Below are 17863 nucleotides of genomic sequence, written 5' to 3'. Positions count from 1 at the left end.
TAAAAACACCTTGATGTTGAATGAATCAAGCCTCAGTTTAAATGGATGGATAGGGGCTCTTTATCTGTTAAAGAAGCCAAGCATAGTTTTTTAGAGAGGGCCCTTATGTTTTCTGAAGATCCCAGGCAAACCCTTATCTGCTCATGCAATTTTCTAGTATTATCAAAGTTTAACTACAGGTACAACCATTGTTTGCCTCTGGCAACAGTTACTGTAGACCATATTTCAAGCATTCATTCCTGAATGTAAGAATATACATTTGAGTTTAAAGCAACATTCATGGCTGCTCCAGGGAGAGGAGTTTGTCAAGATATTGCCAAGTAAAGTTTGTCACATCTTATGTCTCCAACCAGCCATGGCCCTTTGCATACATAGTGTTTTAGTGTTTCACTGTTTATCTTCAGCATCTCAGAGCTCAGAATTATGACATTTATGCTTCCACAGAGAGATAAAGTGTTAGCTGTAACTCTGTAAAATGGAAAGAGTAAACTGTCATTTTCAATAACCATCACTACTCTTAATAGTATTTGTATTACTACAGCTGGAAAAACTTTCCATAGACCTTGACACTACAATATCCTTTGAATTACTTAGTCTCAATTTCAAATCAGTTACCCTTTATTTTCTTGCAACTTCGGGAAAAAATATACATAAAAAAAGAAAATACAAGCAATAAAGTGATTAGGTCATTTTTTCTGTGATAACATACTCAGACATATAGGCTATGAATGAACAATGACATCTGACAGTTTGACATAGGTAGGCTACATTTTAGCCATATAAAAGTAGATTGTGAAAAAATATGACAAGTTACTGTGCTGAATAGATCAAATACCTAGGTAACATAATTAGTTGTTTAACATGCTCTCCTCAAGAGGCATTGTGTCCATATTGACCTGAATATTGTCCAGTATTATGTAATGTTCACCACAGTATTGGTCTCCATGTGCTATTGAAGTCATACACATATGGTTGGTATTTATATGTTTTGTAGAACGTGGAGAGAAGCGACGATCTGACTAAATTGTCCTCTGTACTTAGTTCTTCTGACTTTTGAAAGATGTTCTTACAGTACTCCGTAGCTTGCTGCTTCCGTTTGGTTTTGTATCTTCTGTTCTGAAACCAGATTTTAACTTGGGTCTCGGTCAGTCCCAACGTGTTGGCAAGATTGGCTCTTTCGGGAGCGGACAGGTACTTCTGGTGGTTAAATTTCTTCTCCAGTTCTAACACTTGCAGATGCGTAAAGGCAGCGCGCGAGCGCTTCTGTTTGCCGACTGATGTAAAACGTATCATGGCATCTGGGGTGCTAGAACAAGAGCTGTCAAATAAATCTGTAAAAGAGAGACATGATTAGCCCATTTGTGGTGTGGTGACTTTGCGTCAAAAGCTGGCAACTGACAGGTAAACAGGTTCATATGGAATCGATGTATTCCCTGTTGTTATTAGTGTGAGTCCAGGGAATCTGGAACATCACCGTCAATCAATACCTTAGCCTAAACTATTTTTAAGTAGCCTACATACAATCCAATGTGCTCACCTTTCCGCGCTTCAAATGCTGTATCCTGTGCGCAATGTTCCTCTGACTGTGATACATGCTCGCACTGTTGGTTATTCCATTGCGCGCATCCCTCCTTGGACTTGTGTGAGGAAGAGCACCTGAAGTTTAGCCGTGTATTCTCTTTAATGGACAGGATGTCATCGATGAAAAACGAAGTTGGTGGCTTGACTGTCTCCGACATTCTGCAGTTAGGAATCCACCGTATGGGCCAACGAATGTATGCTAGGCTTGACTGAAGCGCACAAGCCAAGTGGGGAATGATGCCCGGGACACAGGGCTAACTCGTAACAAAGCTTATACCTTGTGAAAGACTTACTTGCGCGTCAATTTATACTGGTGCTGTAGTGGTCATGACAGCACAAGCGACTGGCGAGATGCGTCATCTCGTCGACGTCACTGGTGTAGGCTACCTGGATGACACTGATGATAGGAACAGAACTGCTGTGCTCACTTTACATTGATTTATTCTTGATTTTAAGATATCTTTGTCATGGCACCTCATGTGTGACTTCACGATATAGTCAAATGAATCATTATATCTAAATAATATTGCATGGACAATAAATTAAATGAACATGTTAATTTATCCGTGTCTCCCTGATATTTAAATATATGTATATTTATAAAACATTATGCCTACTGTACAAAAGTGGAAATACTATTGTGATGTGATTAAATAAGACTTGAAGATCTGGCCCTTTGTCTTGTGCTCATTATTAGAGCTGTGAGATGTATTTCTAAATGTGTGCAACAGGATAGCTATATTCATTACAGCCATGCCTGGGTTTCAGCCATGCCTGGGTTTCAGCCATGCCGAGGGAGTAAGTGACCCTTGTGTCTGCACTTGCGGGGGCTGCCAGTGCCAGGGAGGGGTCAGGGTGGGTGGCCAGCCGTCTTGGAGGGGCTAATGTGTTCAGCAGATTTGGACTGGCTCCTTAACCAACACATACATTGTTCAATGGCTGTTTGTTTGTTGTGCTCTACCATGCTTCTGCCTGTTTTTTTTTCAGTGGCACAAACCCTTGGAGAATTGAGACTCTGTTTGTAATAACAAGAATCTAGGGACGACAAATAGATCAGTTTACCCCCACATGCCCCCTGCCCTCGCCTATTACCTCATCTGCTTTCCTTGACATCTCCTTTACCTACCACACCATGAAAGCTAATAATTCTAACTTTAATTTTACATTCCCTTTTCTATTGTTACACTGCATGTTATGGCAAATAACAAGTTTGCTTAAAATATATAATTTTATTTATTGTATTAATTCCCCAGTTTTCTTTATTACCATTATTTTATGACTGATTGGATCTCAACAGAGGTCAGGTTGAGTTACCTTTCCAAGTAGATCATGTAGCCTGGTATTTTAAGTAGAAAAACAAGAGCATGGATATTTTAGGGTCCGTCTTAATTTCAAACATTAGCTGTTTTCATGTAAACATTGTATTAAGATGTTTTGTTTGATAAGGTTCATCTTGAATTCTTTGTCTGCCTCTCTCCCCCGGCTCCCTCTGTGAGTATGTTGTATTGTGGGATATATCTTCTCACAGTGCCTTTATTCCTTATGTACGTCTTTGATGAAGTATTTTTCCGGTTTAATGTTTTCCCCCGATGCCTATCTTAATTGTAAATGCATAAACCTTGTTTATCCTGTATACTGGCTATGTCATCGCCTACCCTGACTGTTAAACAAGCTGTGTAATTAAGATAGCATTACTCATATCATGTGGACACTGGTCTCTGTCTCTTCTGTAGACCACCATTGTGTCCTAAAGCTCATAGGATGATGCAGATATGTAGCAGAAGCTTTCTGTTGGCTGGCCCAGCATGGCCACACCAAATGTTGGCTTGTTAGAATCTGACCCTATAGCCTAGGAAGGCATTAGTCTTCCACCATACATAATAACATGTTACTGTCTGTTGTTTTGTTTCCACTCAGTCAAGATGTCTTGGTTTGGACTATCAATCTTCTGTTGTTTTTATTCAGTACAATTATTTGTGTCCAATACATGCTAGTTGTAATGAATATAATAATGTGTGATACATTTCATTTATAAATGTCTTTTCTCCACGTTCTGCCTCTATACAACACTGTAAAAAAAAAAGTTGGATATGCAACGATGGTGGAGATGCCCTCTACTGGTGCAAATGCAGCAGAGCACAGGATCAAATACTCATCTCTCACTTTGCACACTCACTTTACAGGTGATGATCGTGATCCACAAGTTCAATTTACAAAATAATCAAGATTGACATTTACAAACTTTTCAATATAACTTTAATGAAAAGAAAATACGAGCAGCCAAACTGTTATTCCATAAGACCAAGGTTGGGGTAGGCTATACCAGGCTCACATCAGCCTACCCTCACAATTAGGCCTACCAAGACAAATCTCTCAGAAAAGCCCCAAAACAGTCACTTATATTCACTTAGCCCTCCTTCCTAGTACATACCCAGCCTGGCCTCAGAGCCCCATGAAATACAGTTGAAGTCGGAAGTTTACATACACTTAGGTTGGAGTCATTAAAACTCATTTTTCAACCACTCCACAAATTTCTTGTTAACAAACTATAGTTTTGGCAAGTCAGTTGCCAAAACTATACTTTGTTCATGACTCAAGTAATTTTTCCAACAATTGTTTACAGACAGATTATTTCACTTATAATTCACTGTATCACAATTCCAGTGGGTGAGAAGTTTACATACACCAAGTTGACTGTGCCTTTAAACAGCTTGGGAAATTCCAGAAATGATGTCATGGCTGTAGAAGCTTCTGATAGGCTAATTGACATAATTTGAGTCAATTGGAGGTGTACCTGTGGATGTATTTCAAGGCCTACCTTCAAACTCAGTGCCTCTTTGCTTGACATCATGGGAAAATCAAAAGAAATCAGCCAAGACCTCAGAAAAATAATTGTAGTCCTTCACAAGTCTGGTTCATCCTTGGGAGCAATTTCCAACCGCCTGAAGGTACCACATTCATCTGTACAAACAATAGTACCCAAGTATAAACACCATGGGACCCCGCAGCCTTCATACTGCTCAGGAAGGAGATGCGTTCTGTCTCCTAGAGATTAACGTACTTTGGTGTGAAAAGTGCAAATCAATCCCAGGACAACAGCTAAGGACCTTGTGAAGATTCTGGAGGAAACAGGTACAAAAGTATCTATGTCCACAGTAAAACGAGTCCTATACTGACTTAACCTGAAAGGCCGCTCAGCAAGGAAGAAGCCACTGCTCCAAAACCACCATAAAAAAGCCAGACTACAGTTTGCAACTGCACATGGGGACAAAGATCGTACTTTTTGGAGAAATGTCCTCTGGTCTGATGAAACAAAAATAGAACTGTTTGGCCATAATGACCATCGTTATGTTTGGAGGAAAAAGGGGGAGGCTTACAAGCTGAAGAACACCATCACAACCGTGAAGCATGGGGGTGGCAGCATCATGTTGTGGGGGTGCTTTGCTGCAGGAGAGACTGGTGCACTTCACAAAATAGATGGCATCGTGAGGAAGGAAAATGACATGGATATATTGAAGCAACATCTCAAGACATCAGTCAGGAAGTTAAAGGTTGGTCACAAATGGGTCTTCCAAATGGACAATGACCCCAAGTATACTTCCTAAGTTGTGGCAAAATGGCTTAAGGACAACAAAGTCAAGGTATTGGAGTGGCCATCACAAAGCCCTGACCTCAATCCTATACAAAATTTGTGGGTAGAACTGAAAAAGCGTGTGCGAGCAAGGAGGCCTACAAACCTGACTCAGTTACACCAGCTCTGTCAGGAGGAATGGGCCAAAATTCACCCAACTTATTGTGGGAAGCTTGTGGAAGGCTTCCCGAAACGTTTGACCGAAGTTAAACAATTTAAAGGCAATGCTACCAAATACTAATTGAGTGTATGTAAACTTCTGACCCACTGGGAATGTAATGAAAGAAATTAAAACTGAAATAAATAATTCTCTCTACTATTTTTCTAACATTTCACAGTCTTAAAATAAAGTGGTGATCCTAACTTACCTAAGACAGGAAATTGTTACTATAATTAAATGTCAGGAATTGTGAAAAACAGAGTTTAAATGTATTTGGCTAAGGTGCATGTAAACTTCTGACTTCAACTGTATGTCTCCAGCTTCAGTGATTTTTGCAATTCGTTCCAGTCATTGGCAGCAGAGAATTGGAAGGAAAGGCGGCCAAAGGAGGAATTGGCTTTGGGGGGTGACCAGTGAAATATACCTGCTGGAGCGCGTGCTACGGGTGGGTGTTGCTATGGTGACCAGTGAGCGTAGATAAGGCAAGGCTTTACCTAGCAAAGACTTTTACCAATCCTGGTCCTGGGACATCAATGGTTCCACATTGTAACTCTGCAATAGACTAACACATGATTTAGCTATTTAAAGGCTGATTTTAATTCATATATACAGAACCAGAATAAAGAAATACAGTACACTACACTTCCTATGCATTGTTATCCACGTCGGCACCAACGATGTTAGGATGAAACAGTCAGAGGTCGCCAAGCGCAACATAGCTTTAGCGTGTAAATCAGCTAGAAAGATGTGTCGGCATCGAGTAATTGTCTCTAGCCCCCTCCCAGTTAGGGGGAGTGATGAGCTCTACAGCAGAGTCTCACAACTCAATCGCTGGTTGAAAACTGTTTTCTGCCCCTCCCAAAATATATAATTTGTAGATAATTGGCCCTCTTTCTGGGACTCACCCACAAACAAGATCAAGCTTGGCCTGCTGAGGAGTGACGGACTCCATCCTAGCTGGAGGGGTGCTCTCATCTTATCTATGAACATAGACAGGGCTCTAACTCCTCTAGCTCCACAATGAGATAGGGTGCAGGCCAGGCAGCAGGCTGTTAGCCACCATGCCAGCTTAGTGGAGTCTGCCACTAGCATAGTCAGTGTAGTAGCTCAGCTATCCCCATTGAGATTGTGTCTGTGCCTCGGTCTAGGTTGGACAAAACTAAACATGGCGGTGTTCGCCTTAGCAATCTCACTGGAATAAAGACGTCCTCCATTCCTCCTCCAGTCATTATTGAAAGAGATTGTGATATCTCACATCTCAAAATAGGGCTACTTAATGTTAGATTCCTCACTTCCAAGGCAGTTATAGTCAATGAACTAATCACTGATCATAATCTTGATGTGATTGGCCAGACTGAAACATGGCTTAAGCCTGATGAATTTACTGTGTTAAATGAGACCTCTCCTCCTGGTTACACTCATGACCATATCCCCCGCGCATCCCGCAAAGGCGGAGGTGTTGCTAACATTTACGATAGCAGATTTCAATTTACAAAAAAAAAGACTGAGTTTTCATCTTTTGAGCTTCTAGTCTTGAAATCTATGCATCCTACTCAATCACTTTTTATAGCTACTGTTTACAGGCCTCCTGGGCCGTATACAGCATTCCTCACTGAGTTCCCTGAATTCCTATCGGACCTTGTAGTCATGGCAGATAATATTCAACATTTTGGTGACTAATATTCACATGGAAAAGTCCACAGACCCACTCCAAAAGGCTTTTGGAGCCATCATCGACTCAGTGGGTTTTGTCCAACATGTCTCTGGACCTACTCACTGCCACAGTCATACTCTGGACCTAGTTCTGTCCTGTGGAATAAATATTATGGATCTTAGTGCTTTTCCTCATAATCCTGGATTATCGGACCACCATTTTATTACGTCAAATAATCTGCTCAGACCCAAACCAAGGATCATCAAAAGCCGTGCTAGAAATTCTCGGACAACCCAAAGATTCCTAGATGCCCTTCCCGACTCCCCCCACCTACCCAAAGACATCAGACTACAAAAAAAATACCTGAGAAACTACATTTAACCTTGTGTAATACCCTAGATGCAGTCGCACCCCTAAAATTTGTCATAAGAAACTAGCTCCCTGGTATACAGAAAATACCAGAGCCCTGAAGCAAGCTTCCAGAAAATTGTAACGGAAATGGCGCTACACCAAACTGGAAGTCTTCCGACTAGCTTGGAAAGACAGTACTGTGCAATATCGAAGAGCCCTCACTGCTGCCCGATCATCCTATTTGTCCAACTTAATTGAGGAGAATAAGAACAATCAAACATTTATTTTTGATACTGCCGCAAAGCTAACTAAAAAGCAGCATTCCCCAAGAGAGGATGGCTTTCACTTCAGCAGTGATAAGTTAATGATCTTCTTTGATGAAAAGATCATGATTATTAGAAAGCAAATTACAGATTCCTCTTTAAATCTGTGTATTTCTCCAAAGCTCAGTTGTCCTGAGTCTGCACAACACTGCCAGGACCTAGGATCAAGGGAGACACTCAAGTTTTTTAATACCATATCTCTTGACACTTTGATGATAATAGTCTTGGTGTCTAAACCTTCAAGCTGCATACTGGACCCTATTCCAACTAAACTACTGAAAGAGCTGCTTCCTGTGCTTGGCCCTCCTATGTTGAATATATTAAACGGCTCCCTTTCCACCGGATGTGTACCGAACTCAAAGTGGCAGTAATAAAGCCTCTCTTGAAAAAGCCAAACCTTGACCCATAAAATATAAAAAACTATCAGCCTATATCGAATCTCCCATTCCTCTCAAAAAATGTAAAAAGCTGTTGTGCAGCAACTCACTACCTTCTTGAAGACAAACAATATATACGAAACGCTTCAGTCTGGTTTTAGACCCCATCATAGCACTGAGACTGCACTCATGAAGGTGGTAAATTACCTTTTAATGGCGTCAGACCAAGGCTCTGCATCTGTCCTCGTGCCCCTAGACCTTAGTGCTGCTTTTGATACCATCGATCACCACATTCTTTTGGAGAGATTGGAAACCCAAATTGGTCTACAATGACAAGTTCTGGCCTGGTTTAGATCTTATCTGTCGGAAAGATATCACTTTGTCTCTGTGGATGGTTTGTCTTCTGACAAATCAACTGTAAATTTCGGTGTTCCTCAAGGTTTTGTTTTAGGACCACTATTGTTTTCACTATATATTTTACCTCTTGGTGATGTCATTCGGAAACATAATGTTAACTTTCACTGCTATGCGGACGATACACAGCTGTATATTTTGATGAAACATGGTGAAGCCCCAACATTGCCCTCCCTGGATGCCTGTGTTTCAGACATAAGGTAGTGGATGTCGGCAAATGTTTTACTTTTAAACTCGGACAAAATAGAGATGCTAGTTCTAGGTCCCAAGAAACAAAGAGATCTTCTTTTGGATCTGACGATTAATCTTGATGGTTGTATAGTCATTTCAAATAAAACTGTGAAGGACCTCAGCGTTACTCTGGACCCTGATCTCTCTTTTGAACATATCAAGAATATTTCAAGGACAGCTTTTTTCCATCTTCATAACATTGCAAAAGTCGGAAACTTTATATCCAAAAATGATACAGAAAAATGTATCCATGCTTTTGTCACTTCTAGATTAGACTACTGCAATGCTCTACTTTCAGGCTACCTGGATAAAGCACTAAATAAACTTCAGTTAGTGCTAAACAGGGCTGCTAGAATCTTGATGAACCAAAAAATGTGATCATATTTCTCCAGTGCTAGCCTCTCTACGGGTCATCTGCACTGATCTGAGGACACAGGATAGGTGTAGTATTTTAAAAGATGAGCGACTTAATTTCAACCAGTAGAGAATTTGAACCAATTCCAGTAGAGAATTTAGTGTTATAAATACATAATACCTGTGTTACAAATTGTAATATATTATAAATACAAAGTCAATCTGTATTTCAATGCACATCTGGTGTGCATTATAAAACAGAGGAAGAAAGAGGAGGTGGGGAGAGAGGTGTGAGAGTGTAAAAGACAGAAAGGGAAAGAGATAAGAACAGAGGAGCAGGGAAGACAGCATATGATTAATGAATTACAGCGCTACTAAACTTCATATTCTCTCAGGTCATCATCATAATAGTGTCTCTAGCGGTGTCTCCTAACCAGCCTTGGACCCCGAGTTGGCCCAAGGGTTATCTTAGAGCGGGTGAGGTGGTGATAATGGGACTGGGGCTGGGCACTCAAATCAAAACATACCTGCAGACGAGAGACAGATGAAGAGAGAGAGCATGATTAAGCCTTGTGTTTTTGTTTACTCTAACACTGTCAGTCATCAGGAGGTGAAATTCAAAACTGACCTTGATCATTAACTCTGGGACTACTACATCTCTATCTGTATTTCAATGTAAAGCATTTAATAATACTTCCTGTTGACCCGACCAAGTGACCTCTCACCTCTGATCATGATGTGCCCTCTGTTTAAAAAAAATATATATATATTTCTCCTTTATTTAACCAGGTAGGCCAGTTGAGAACAAGTTCTCATTTACAATTACGTCCTGGCCAAGATAAAGCAAAGCAGTGCGACAAAAACAACACAGAGTTACACATAAACAAACGTACAGTCAATAACACAATAGAAAAATCTATGTACAGTGTGTGCAAATGTAGAAGAGCAGGGAGGTAAGGCAATAAATAGGCCATGGAGGCAAAATAATTACAATTTAGCATTAACACTGGAGTGATAGATGTGCAGATGATGACGTGCAAGTACAGATACTGGGGTGCAAAAGAGCAAGAGGATAAGTAAAAATATGGGGATGAGGTAGTTGGGTGTGCTATTTACAGATTGGCTGCGTACAGTGTGGCAGACCAGGGGGTTTGGTCAAGACGTTTACACAGATCAGACATGGACAGAGTAGGATTAGCTCGGTTTCAAGGGTGTTTATTTAAATAATAAATCAAAAGAAAAGGATAGGTCTACCCCATGAGACCCTCTCCGGGATACCGTCTTCTGGGCTCCGGGTCTTGCTGTATCCTGTCGGGCACAAAAACTGAACTCCCTCCTTTTAGCTCCGGGACCGTCTCCAACTATAGAGAAGTCACCTTTCTTCCCCCCAGTCCCCCTCCTTGTGAGCTGCCCTTCTGGCAGCTTTATGGGACTCGTACAGCTGGTGAGCAATCAGCCCTTGATTACTCATAAACCACAATCAGTCCCAATTAGTCCTGGCCGGAGAGCCCGTCGAGACCTGGCACGTCCAGCAGAGGGAGCCATCGCCTCGTGATGTAGACTCTGTTTGCCACCAGGCCTCGACGGGTCTTCCCCTGGTGGCTGACCTGCTGTACGCTACAACAGGTACAGTGAGTAAGCTGCTCTGACAGCTGATGCTTAAAGTTAGAGAAGGAGATATACGACTTCAGCTTCAGGGATTTTTGCAATTCGTTCCAGTCATTGGCATCAGAGAACTGGAAGGAAAGGCGGCCAAAGGAAGTGTTGGCTTTGTGGGTGACCAGTGAAATATACCTGCTGGAGCGCGTGCTACGGGTGGGTGTTGCTATGGTGACCAGTTAGCTGAGATAAGGTGGGGCTTTACCTAGCAAAGACTTATAGATGACCTGGAGCCAGTGGGTTTGGCGACGAATCTGTAGTGAGGGCCAGCCAACGAGAGGATAGAGGTCGCAGTGGTGGGTAGTATATGGGGCTTTGGTGACAAAACGGATGGCACTGTGATAGACTGCGTCCAATTTGCTGAGTAGAGTGTTGGAGGCTATTTTGTAAATGACATTGCCGAAGTCATGGATCGGTAGGATAGTCCGTTTTACGAGGGTATGTTTGGCAGCATGAGTGAAGGAGGCTTTGTTGCGAAATAGGGAGCCGATTCTAGATTACATTTTGGATTGGAGATGCTTAATGTGAGTCTGGAAGGAGAGGTTACAGTCTAACCAGACACCTAGGTATTTGTAGATCTCCACATATTCTAACTCAGAACTGTCCAGAGTAGTGATGCTAGTGAGGGTGCATGCAGCATGCATGCATGTTTCAGGTAGTTCAGAAGCGGGAGGGCTTCACCGACACAGCGGATATAACCTAGAAGATTTAGGGAGAAGGGGGGAGAGGGATAAAGTGAAGGACAGAGACTGTTATTGAGAAAATCAGGTAGTTAAAGCGACATGTGTTCCACAGGAATCTTGTGTGTGTGTGTGGCCTAACCAGGTTTCCACAGTAAGTGGCTGCAGAGTACTTTATACTGAAAAACATGCACAGACACACAAGTAGGGCTGTTGCGGTGACCGTATTAGCCCCACACTCGTGGTCACGAGTCATGAAGTCAGGCAAATTCCACGTGCCCGTTTAGTCACAGTAATTACAGTAGGCTTCTCCAAGCTCTGATGCTGCTGATGGTCATTTGTAACCTACCAAACTTGCTAACTGCCTGGTACCCAGCACTCTATTGTCTCTCTAATGACTCTGACATCAATGCAAATGTAATAGAAAATCTAATCAAACACTTCATGAGAGCCAAAGAGCTCATGTTGCGCAACATGAGTGACGATATCTATTAAAAAGAGGAGGATCAGCTTTCTATAGGCTTGGCCTACTATATTTATTTCTCAACTTTCCAAATATTAAGCACATTGCTTATCTTTACAACAGGAGTATAGCCTACCTGGCTGGCATGAAAATGAACCACGTGAAAAGCATCCTCCATTCGCTATTTAAGTGCATAGATGACATGTTTTTTTCCCCGCTGTCCCTGTTTCAAGAAAGGTGCATGATCCATTCTAAATCAAAACAAATTTCACACATATTTTTTTGTATATGTATAGACAAGATTAAATCGAGAATACTCTGATGGGTGACAATATTAGCCTATCACTCGTGAATTATATATTATCACTTATGAATGATGCCCAGCATAAGGCAAGAAACAATGCCTTTTTCGCGACTTTTTCTAATCATAGCCACACACCTCATGTAGCCTAGCCCATAGGCCTATATGTTTTGATAAGGTTTGCATCACAACTATAGTGGCCAAATAACTTCTTAAAATTAAGCACATTCATTCGCTTTACAAATGGTGTAGAACCTGACTGTCATACATAAGCAGCGTGTTTCAAGTTTGGGGAAGATAATTTTCACCATTAAAAATGCACCTTTATAATAAAAGCATTACACTCATAATCACATTTGCGGCCACTTTTTATAATGGTGTTTTCCCGCTAATGGAACATTAGTGCTTATAGCCTACTGCCATGTGCGCATTGTGGCTCTTATACTGTGAAGAAATAGCATAATAGTTTATCAACATTTAAAGATAAACGTTCTGAAATGTTGCTTCAGCCACATTGCATAAAAAAAGTTTTTTGATGCTCGTGGTTGTATTCATTTGAGATCTATCGCATCCCACAACTGTCCCACACTATGTTTGGAATATTTATTTCTCTCACAGAATAGAATAGGTCAACTTTTGTACTATGGGGGATAGTAGATTGACATAGGCTAGTGATTTTGCTGTTCGTTAGGCCTGCTCATCTTGTTGGCTGACGAAAAGTAAATGTGGACAGTTCTTCCAATATCTTCAATATGTACCGCAGAATTGGATAAGCAAGCACGCAGTTGAGTCCCCGATGTGTCTTTCTTCACTTGTAGCCTGTGAGAAAGTCCCAATCAAATGATAGAGAGTGAGAGTGAGTGCACATGATGGAGAGTGAGTGAGAGGTGCTTCGGAGCACGTAGCACTCAGGGAGAAGGGCACAATGCAGCACTCGGGGAGAAGGGCACAACCCAGCACTCTGGGCCAAGGGCACAACGGCCAATGACCGCAAAAGGCATGGATTTTTTTATAGGCATTATGGCCACACAAAGGGGATGCCGCCGTGAAATTCTTATGAAATTGTGAATGAGAGACTGTTAAAGTGTGTACAGCGTGCGCAAAAAAACAAAGGGGAGCTTATGCCTTTCAAGCGACTTTTTTCAAATCATCATTAGAGTCGCATCATGCAGCCTTACAATGTATTAAAATCAAAACATATAGCCCAACGTTTGTAGAACAACTAAAGTTACATTAATAACTCTAAATTAAGCATATAGGAGTACTTATTTCTTTGTTAACCGCTCAACACAGAATAGCTCAATGGGCACACTCCCCAAATCGTTTTGAGAAAATATTCTTTCTATTTTATTCAGCTTTGTTCAATTGTAGTCTTCATACTATAAAATAATGCCATGGAATTCTAAGTAAATCTTGCCTGCTAAATGAACTAATGTAGCCCACAGCCATTTGGCATGGCCAGATCAGGACCTAACATAAAGACAACTCAGAGTATGCTATTCTGTTCTTCTGAAATAGACTACATTTTCTTCATATCATGTTTCTTTAGACCTGTCTAAAATAAATAAGGGATTTATTAGGAAGGTGTAGGCTATATTACATGGATTTCTTTAACTTTTTAAAATGTAGATTCCAAAGGTCTGCATCAGGGCCTGTAGGCTGTGTAAGCCAAGAGATTCTAAATGCGTTAATTAACGTCAATTACCATGAGACCGACAGTTATTTGTTTGACAATCACAGGCAGACGAAATGTTATTACCGCCACAGCCCTACACACGAGGACAAACAATATAGCGTAGTTATATAAATATTATTAATGGAGTGTCTTGCTATGCTCAATGGTTGGTCCTCTTGTCTATTTTTGAAGGTAGAAGGAACCGAAGTTATACACCTGAGCCTGCTTACTGCACAACACAATCCATCAATCGGATTGATACACGAGTGTGTAGGTGTGGGTTGTAGGGTGTCTAATTGTTCTAAATGTTTTCAATATGGGTGACACTTAAAATAGCCTGTTTTGGTACAGACATCACCCTTACCTGAACAGCACCCTCACCTGGGAAGTAGAAATCAAAGAGAGAAAACTGGGAGTTGAATAACTGCAGTTGACATACTGTAGCTAAGTAAATGGAAGAATACTCTTATTGCAATATGGATGCAATGTGAATGGCTCTCAAAAGAGCCTTTGGTTGTGCATAGCGTAGTCTATGGTGTTACCAGGGAACAGCACCCTCTTCGAAGAAGTAGGAGGTTTATTTATTATTTTTTATTTAACCTTTATTTAAGGTGAAGATGTCCCGCACTCGGATTGCCTCCCGTGCTGCATTGTTGAACCCCATCCTTGCAACATCCTGCCGAGCACCAGACCTCTCCTCTAGCACATGGCGGTGAGCTACAGGTCCCCTCCTGTTCCTCATGTCCATCCTCATGAAGTTATGCAGGACATACTTCACACACGCCTGAATTCCCCCACGAGGCAGTCCCAGATGCCCTGGTCACCCAACCGTGCAGTGCCCTACACGATAACTGTAGGCAATCGTTTTGAAGGAATCTACAGTTACAAGGTATATGTAGGAGTATGGAAGATAATGTCATTATTACACTTTTACATCACCAGGTCATTGTGGATTACTAAAGTATAATATCTCTTCTGACAAATCATGATAACACTTGATTGATAGATGCATGTGCACACACATGGCATGTGTAGCATATGACAACAGCAGGATCATATCAATGATAGCATCACAAATTAATACATAATTACCGCTTGAATCTTGATGATGAGTTGATCATTTGAATCACCTGTGTAGTGCTAAGTGAAAAACTAAAATGTGCACCCCTTTGAGTCCCCAGGACCAGGACTGAAAAACACTGCTCTTCATTGGGACCTCTTCATCATATCTGACCTTCCTCATTTAAGAACATTTTAGGAGGCATTGGAGAGCTGCTGGACGTTGGGGTCAACAAATCTATATCCCATTTACGAAGTAGGCTTAAAATATGCAAAAGTCTCTCAATTTATTATTTATTATTTAGTTTCATTCCCTGCATTAGATGAGATTGAAATGGAATTGAGACCCTAACCTGTCTATTGCATTGTGGCCGTGGAAGAGCTCATGTTAAACCCTGGTCTTTCTTTTCTCTTTCAGCACGTCACAGCATCAGCCAAGCATTGTAGGCTGGTGCCGTGGCCTCTCCACTTCCACAGCATCAGTGGCGCATTTCCATTGACAATTTACCCCAGTGTTTAACACGAAAGGCTTAGACTTTTCTGTTTCCATCTACGCGGGCCGGCACCCGTGTCTCACGCCATGGCTCTAGCAGACCTGTTCTAACTTAGAGCCAAGGCAAGGCACTGGGTACTTTTCAGTTTGCATTTACATAACACTGGCTAACTGTGAACTTTAAAACCTTCTCACAAAGCAACAGGCTTGAATGATACATAGGTTGTTGATTCTTCTCACCACAAGTCTTTAGTTTCACACTCCTGATGGAAACACAATAACACTAGAGCTAACATTAACATAAAATACTGGCGACCCACTGGTGTAGGGGTGAGTCTCAATGGAAAAGCACCACAGGTGTTATGTTTTTGTTTGCTGTGGCCTAAGCATACAAATAGGTCATTGGAAGTCAGCATCCTTGTAAACCTGGGCAACATCCACCTTGCTGGGCAAGATCACTCAACCAAGACCTGAACAACAATTTAGTGATCTACCTACCCTGTCTCAAAAGAAGCGCATGACTAGAGAGCCACTGGTTTGGCAACATGCAGCTTGTCTGGTTATAGTTCTCGCAGTTGCGAGTTGAATTTCAAATCAAAATCAAATCAAATGCTATTTGTCACAGACCAAATGCTTACTTACGAGCCCTTAACCAACAATGCAGTTCATGAAATAGAGCTAAGAAAATATTTACTAAATATACTAAAGTAAAAAATACTATTTGTATTGCTGATGCTGCTAGTAGTACCATATCTGATTCAAATCCTAAAATCCTCCCCCCCAAAAAACAATCAACGTATATAAACTATTCTGCAATGATCTCAGTTACAGTGGTGTAAAGTACTTAAGTAAAAATACCTGAAAGTACTACTTAAGTAGTTTTTTTGGGTATCTGTACTTTACTATTCATATTTTTGACTACTTTTAGTTACGAGTATTAAGTTATCAATGTTCTTAAACCGAACTTCAATTAAACGACTCAGTCTGCCCCCCCCAGACTGTGTAACATTCTGGTTGAATGAAGCAGATGGAGAACCAGCCTACAAGGGTCAAAACGTTTATTTATGAGAGCTCCCAAATTCATACAATGCACACAGCCTTTTATATTAACACACACACACACACACACACACACACACACACACACACACACACACACACACACACACACACACACACACACACACACACACACACACACACACACACACACACACACACTTACATCAGTAGAGAACTCTACCCCGCTTTAGGCAGCTGTATTTTTCCACAGTACACATACATTTCTTATCAACCATGCCACCTGTTTTCTAATCTCCTGCCAACTAAGCTGTTCCCAGGCCGTTGTTTCTCTCCCTAACTTAGGGAGGCTTCTTCTCCTGTTCCTTTCCCAAGGTCGTCTTATCAACTCTGCCCTGCTCATTTTGAAGTGGTAACAGTGTCTTAACCCATCTACTCACACACAGTATTCAATTATAGTTTTTAACATATCATTATAGCCTTAACCTAATACATTTCAACAGGTTATATGATTTCTGAGTGAAATAATTTAGTCAAACCTTTAATCATATCATTTCCATTACACTTTTACTTTTACTTCACTACATTTCTCAAGAAAATGATGTACTTTTTACTCCATACATTTTCCCTGACACCCAAATGTACTTGTTACATTTTGAATGTTTAGCAGGACAGGAAAATTGTCTAATTCACACACTTATCAAGAGAACATCCCGGGTCATCCCACTGCCCCTGATTTCACTAAACACATGCTTCGTTTGTAAATGATGTCTGAGTGTTGGAGCGTGCCCCCCTCCGTAAATAATAAAAAACAAGGAAATGATGCCGTCTGGTTTGCTTAATGTAAGGAATTTGAAATTATTCAGACTTTTACTTTTGATACTTAAGTATATTTTAGCAATAACGTTTACTTTTGATACTTAAGTGTTTTTAAAAGCAAATACTTTTAGACTTTTACTCAAGTAGTATTTTACTGGGTGACTTTCACTTTTACTTGAGTCATTTTCTATTAAGGTATTGTTACTTTTACTCAAGTACGACAATTGGGTACTTTTTCCACCACTGCTCAGTTATAATGTACATATCAGAACAGCCAAACCTTCTTCACCATCATCATCATCATCCTCAATACCAACGACAAAGTATAGGCCTAATATCTCCTCATACTGACACCCCACCCCCATTATGTCACTCTTTACCCAGATGAAGTGAGATGTCTCGTGTCATTGTGTATGATAAAAATTTGTGGTTAACTTCTCAGGGCTACGTGGGACGCTAACGTCCCACCCACGGTTCACACTATTCAACAGCCAGTGAAATATCAGGGCGGCAAATTCAAAACAACGAAATGTCATAATTCTAATTTCTCAAACATACAACTAACCGGACGATTCCAATGTCTTGAAAAACGTTATGGAACACAGCTACCTCATCACG

The 17863-nt window shown here is 41.0% G+C and overlaps 1 protein-coding gene across 1 annotated transcript; it reads right to left on the bottom strand.

The window, feature by feature from the left end:
* Positions 1-603: 603 nt before the first annotated feature.
* Positions 604-1861, bottom strand: nkx31 (Homeobox protein Nkx-3.1). The gene is given in 2 exon segments (NM_001141069.2): positions 604-1331; positions 1538-1861. Coding segments are annotated over 2 exon segments (609 nt in total). The 5' UTR covers positions 1740-1861; the 3' UTR covers positions 604-924.
* Positions 1862-17863: the final 16002 nt, after the last annotated feature.

This window comes from Salmo salar, chromosome ssa24 (assembly GCF_905237065.1).
Source record: "Salmo salar chromosome ssa24, Ssal_v3.1, whole genome shotgun sequence".
Lineage (NCBI taxonomy): Eukaryota > Metazoa > Chordata > Actinopteri > Salmoniformes > Salmonidae > Salmo > Salmo salar.
This window is presented reverse-complemented; position numbering and strand designations above follow the sequence as displayed.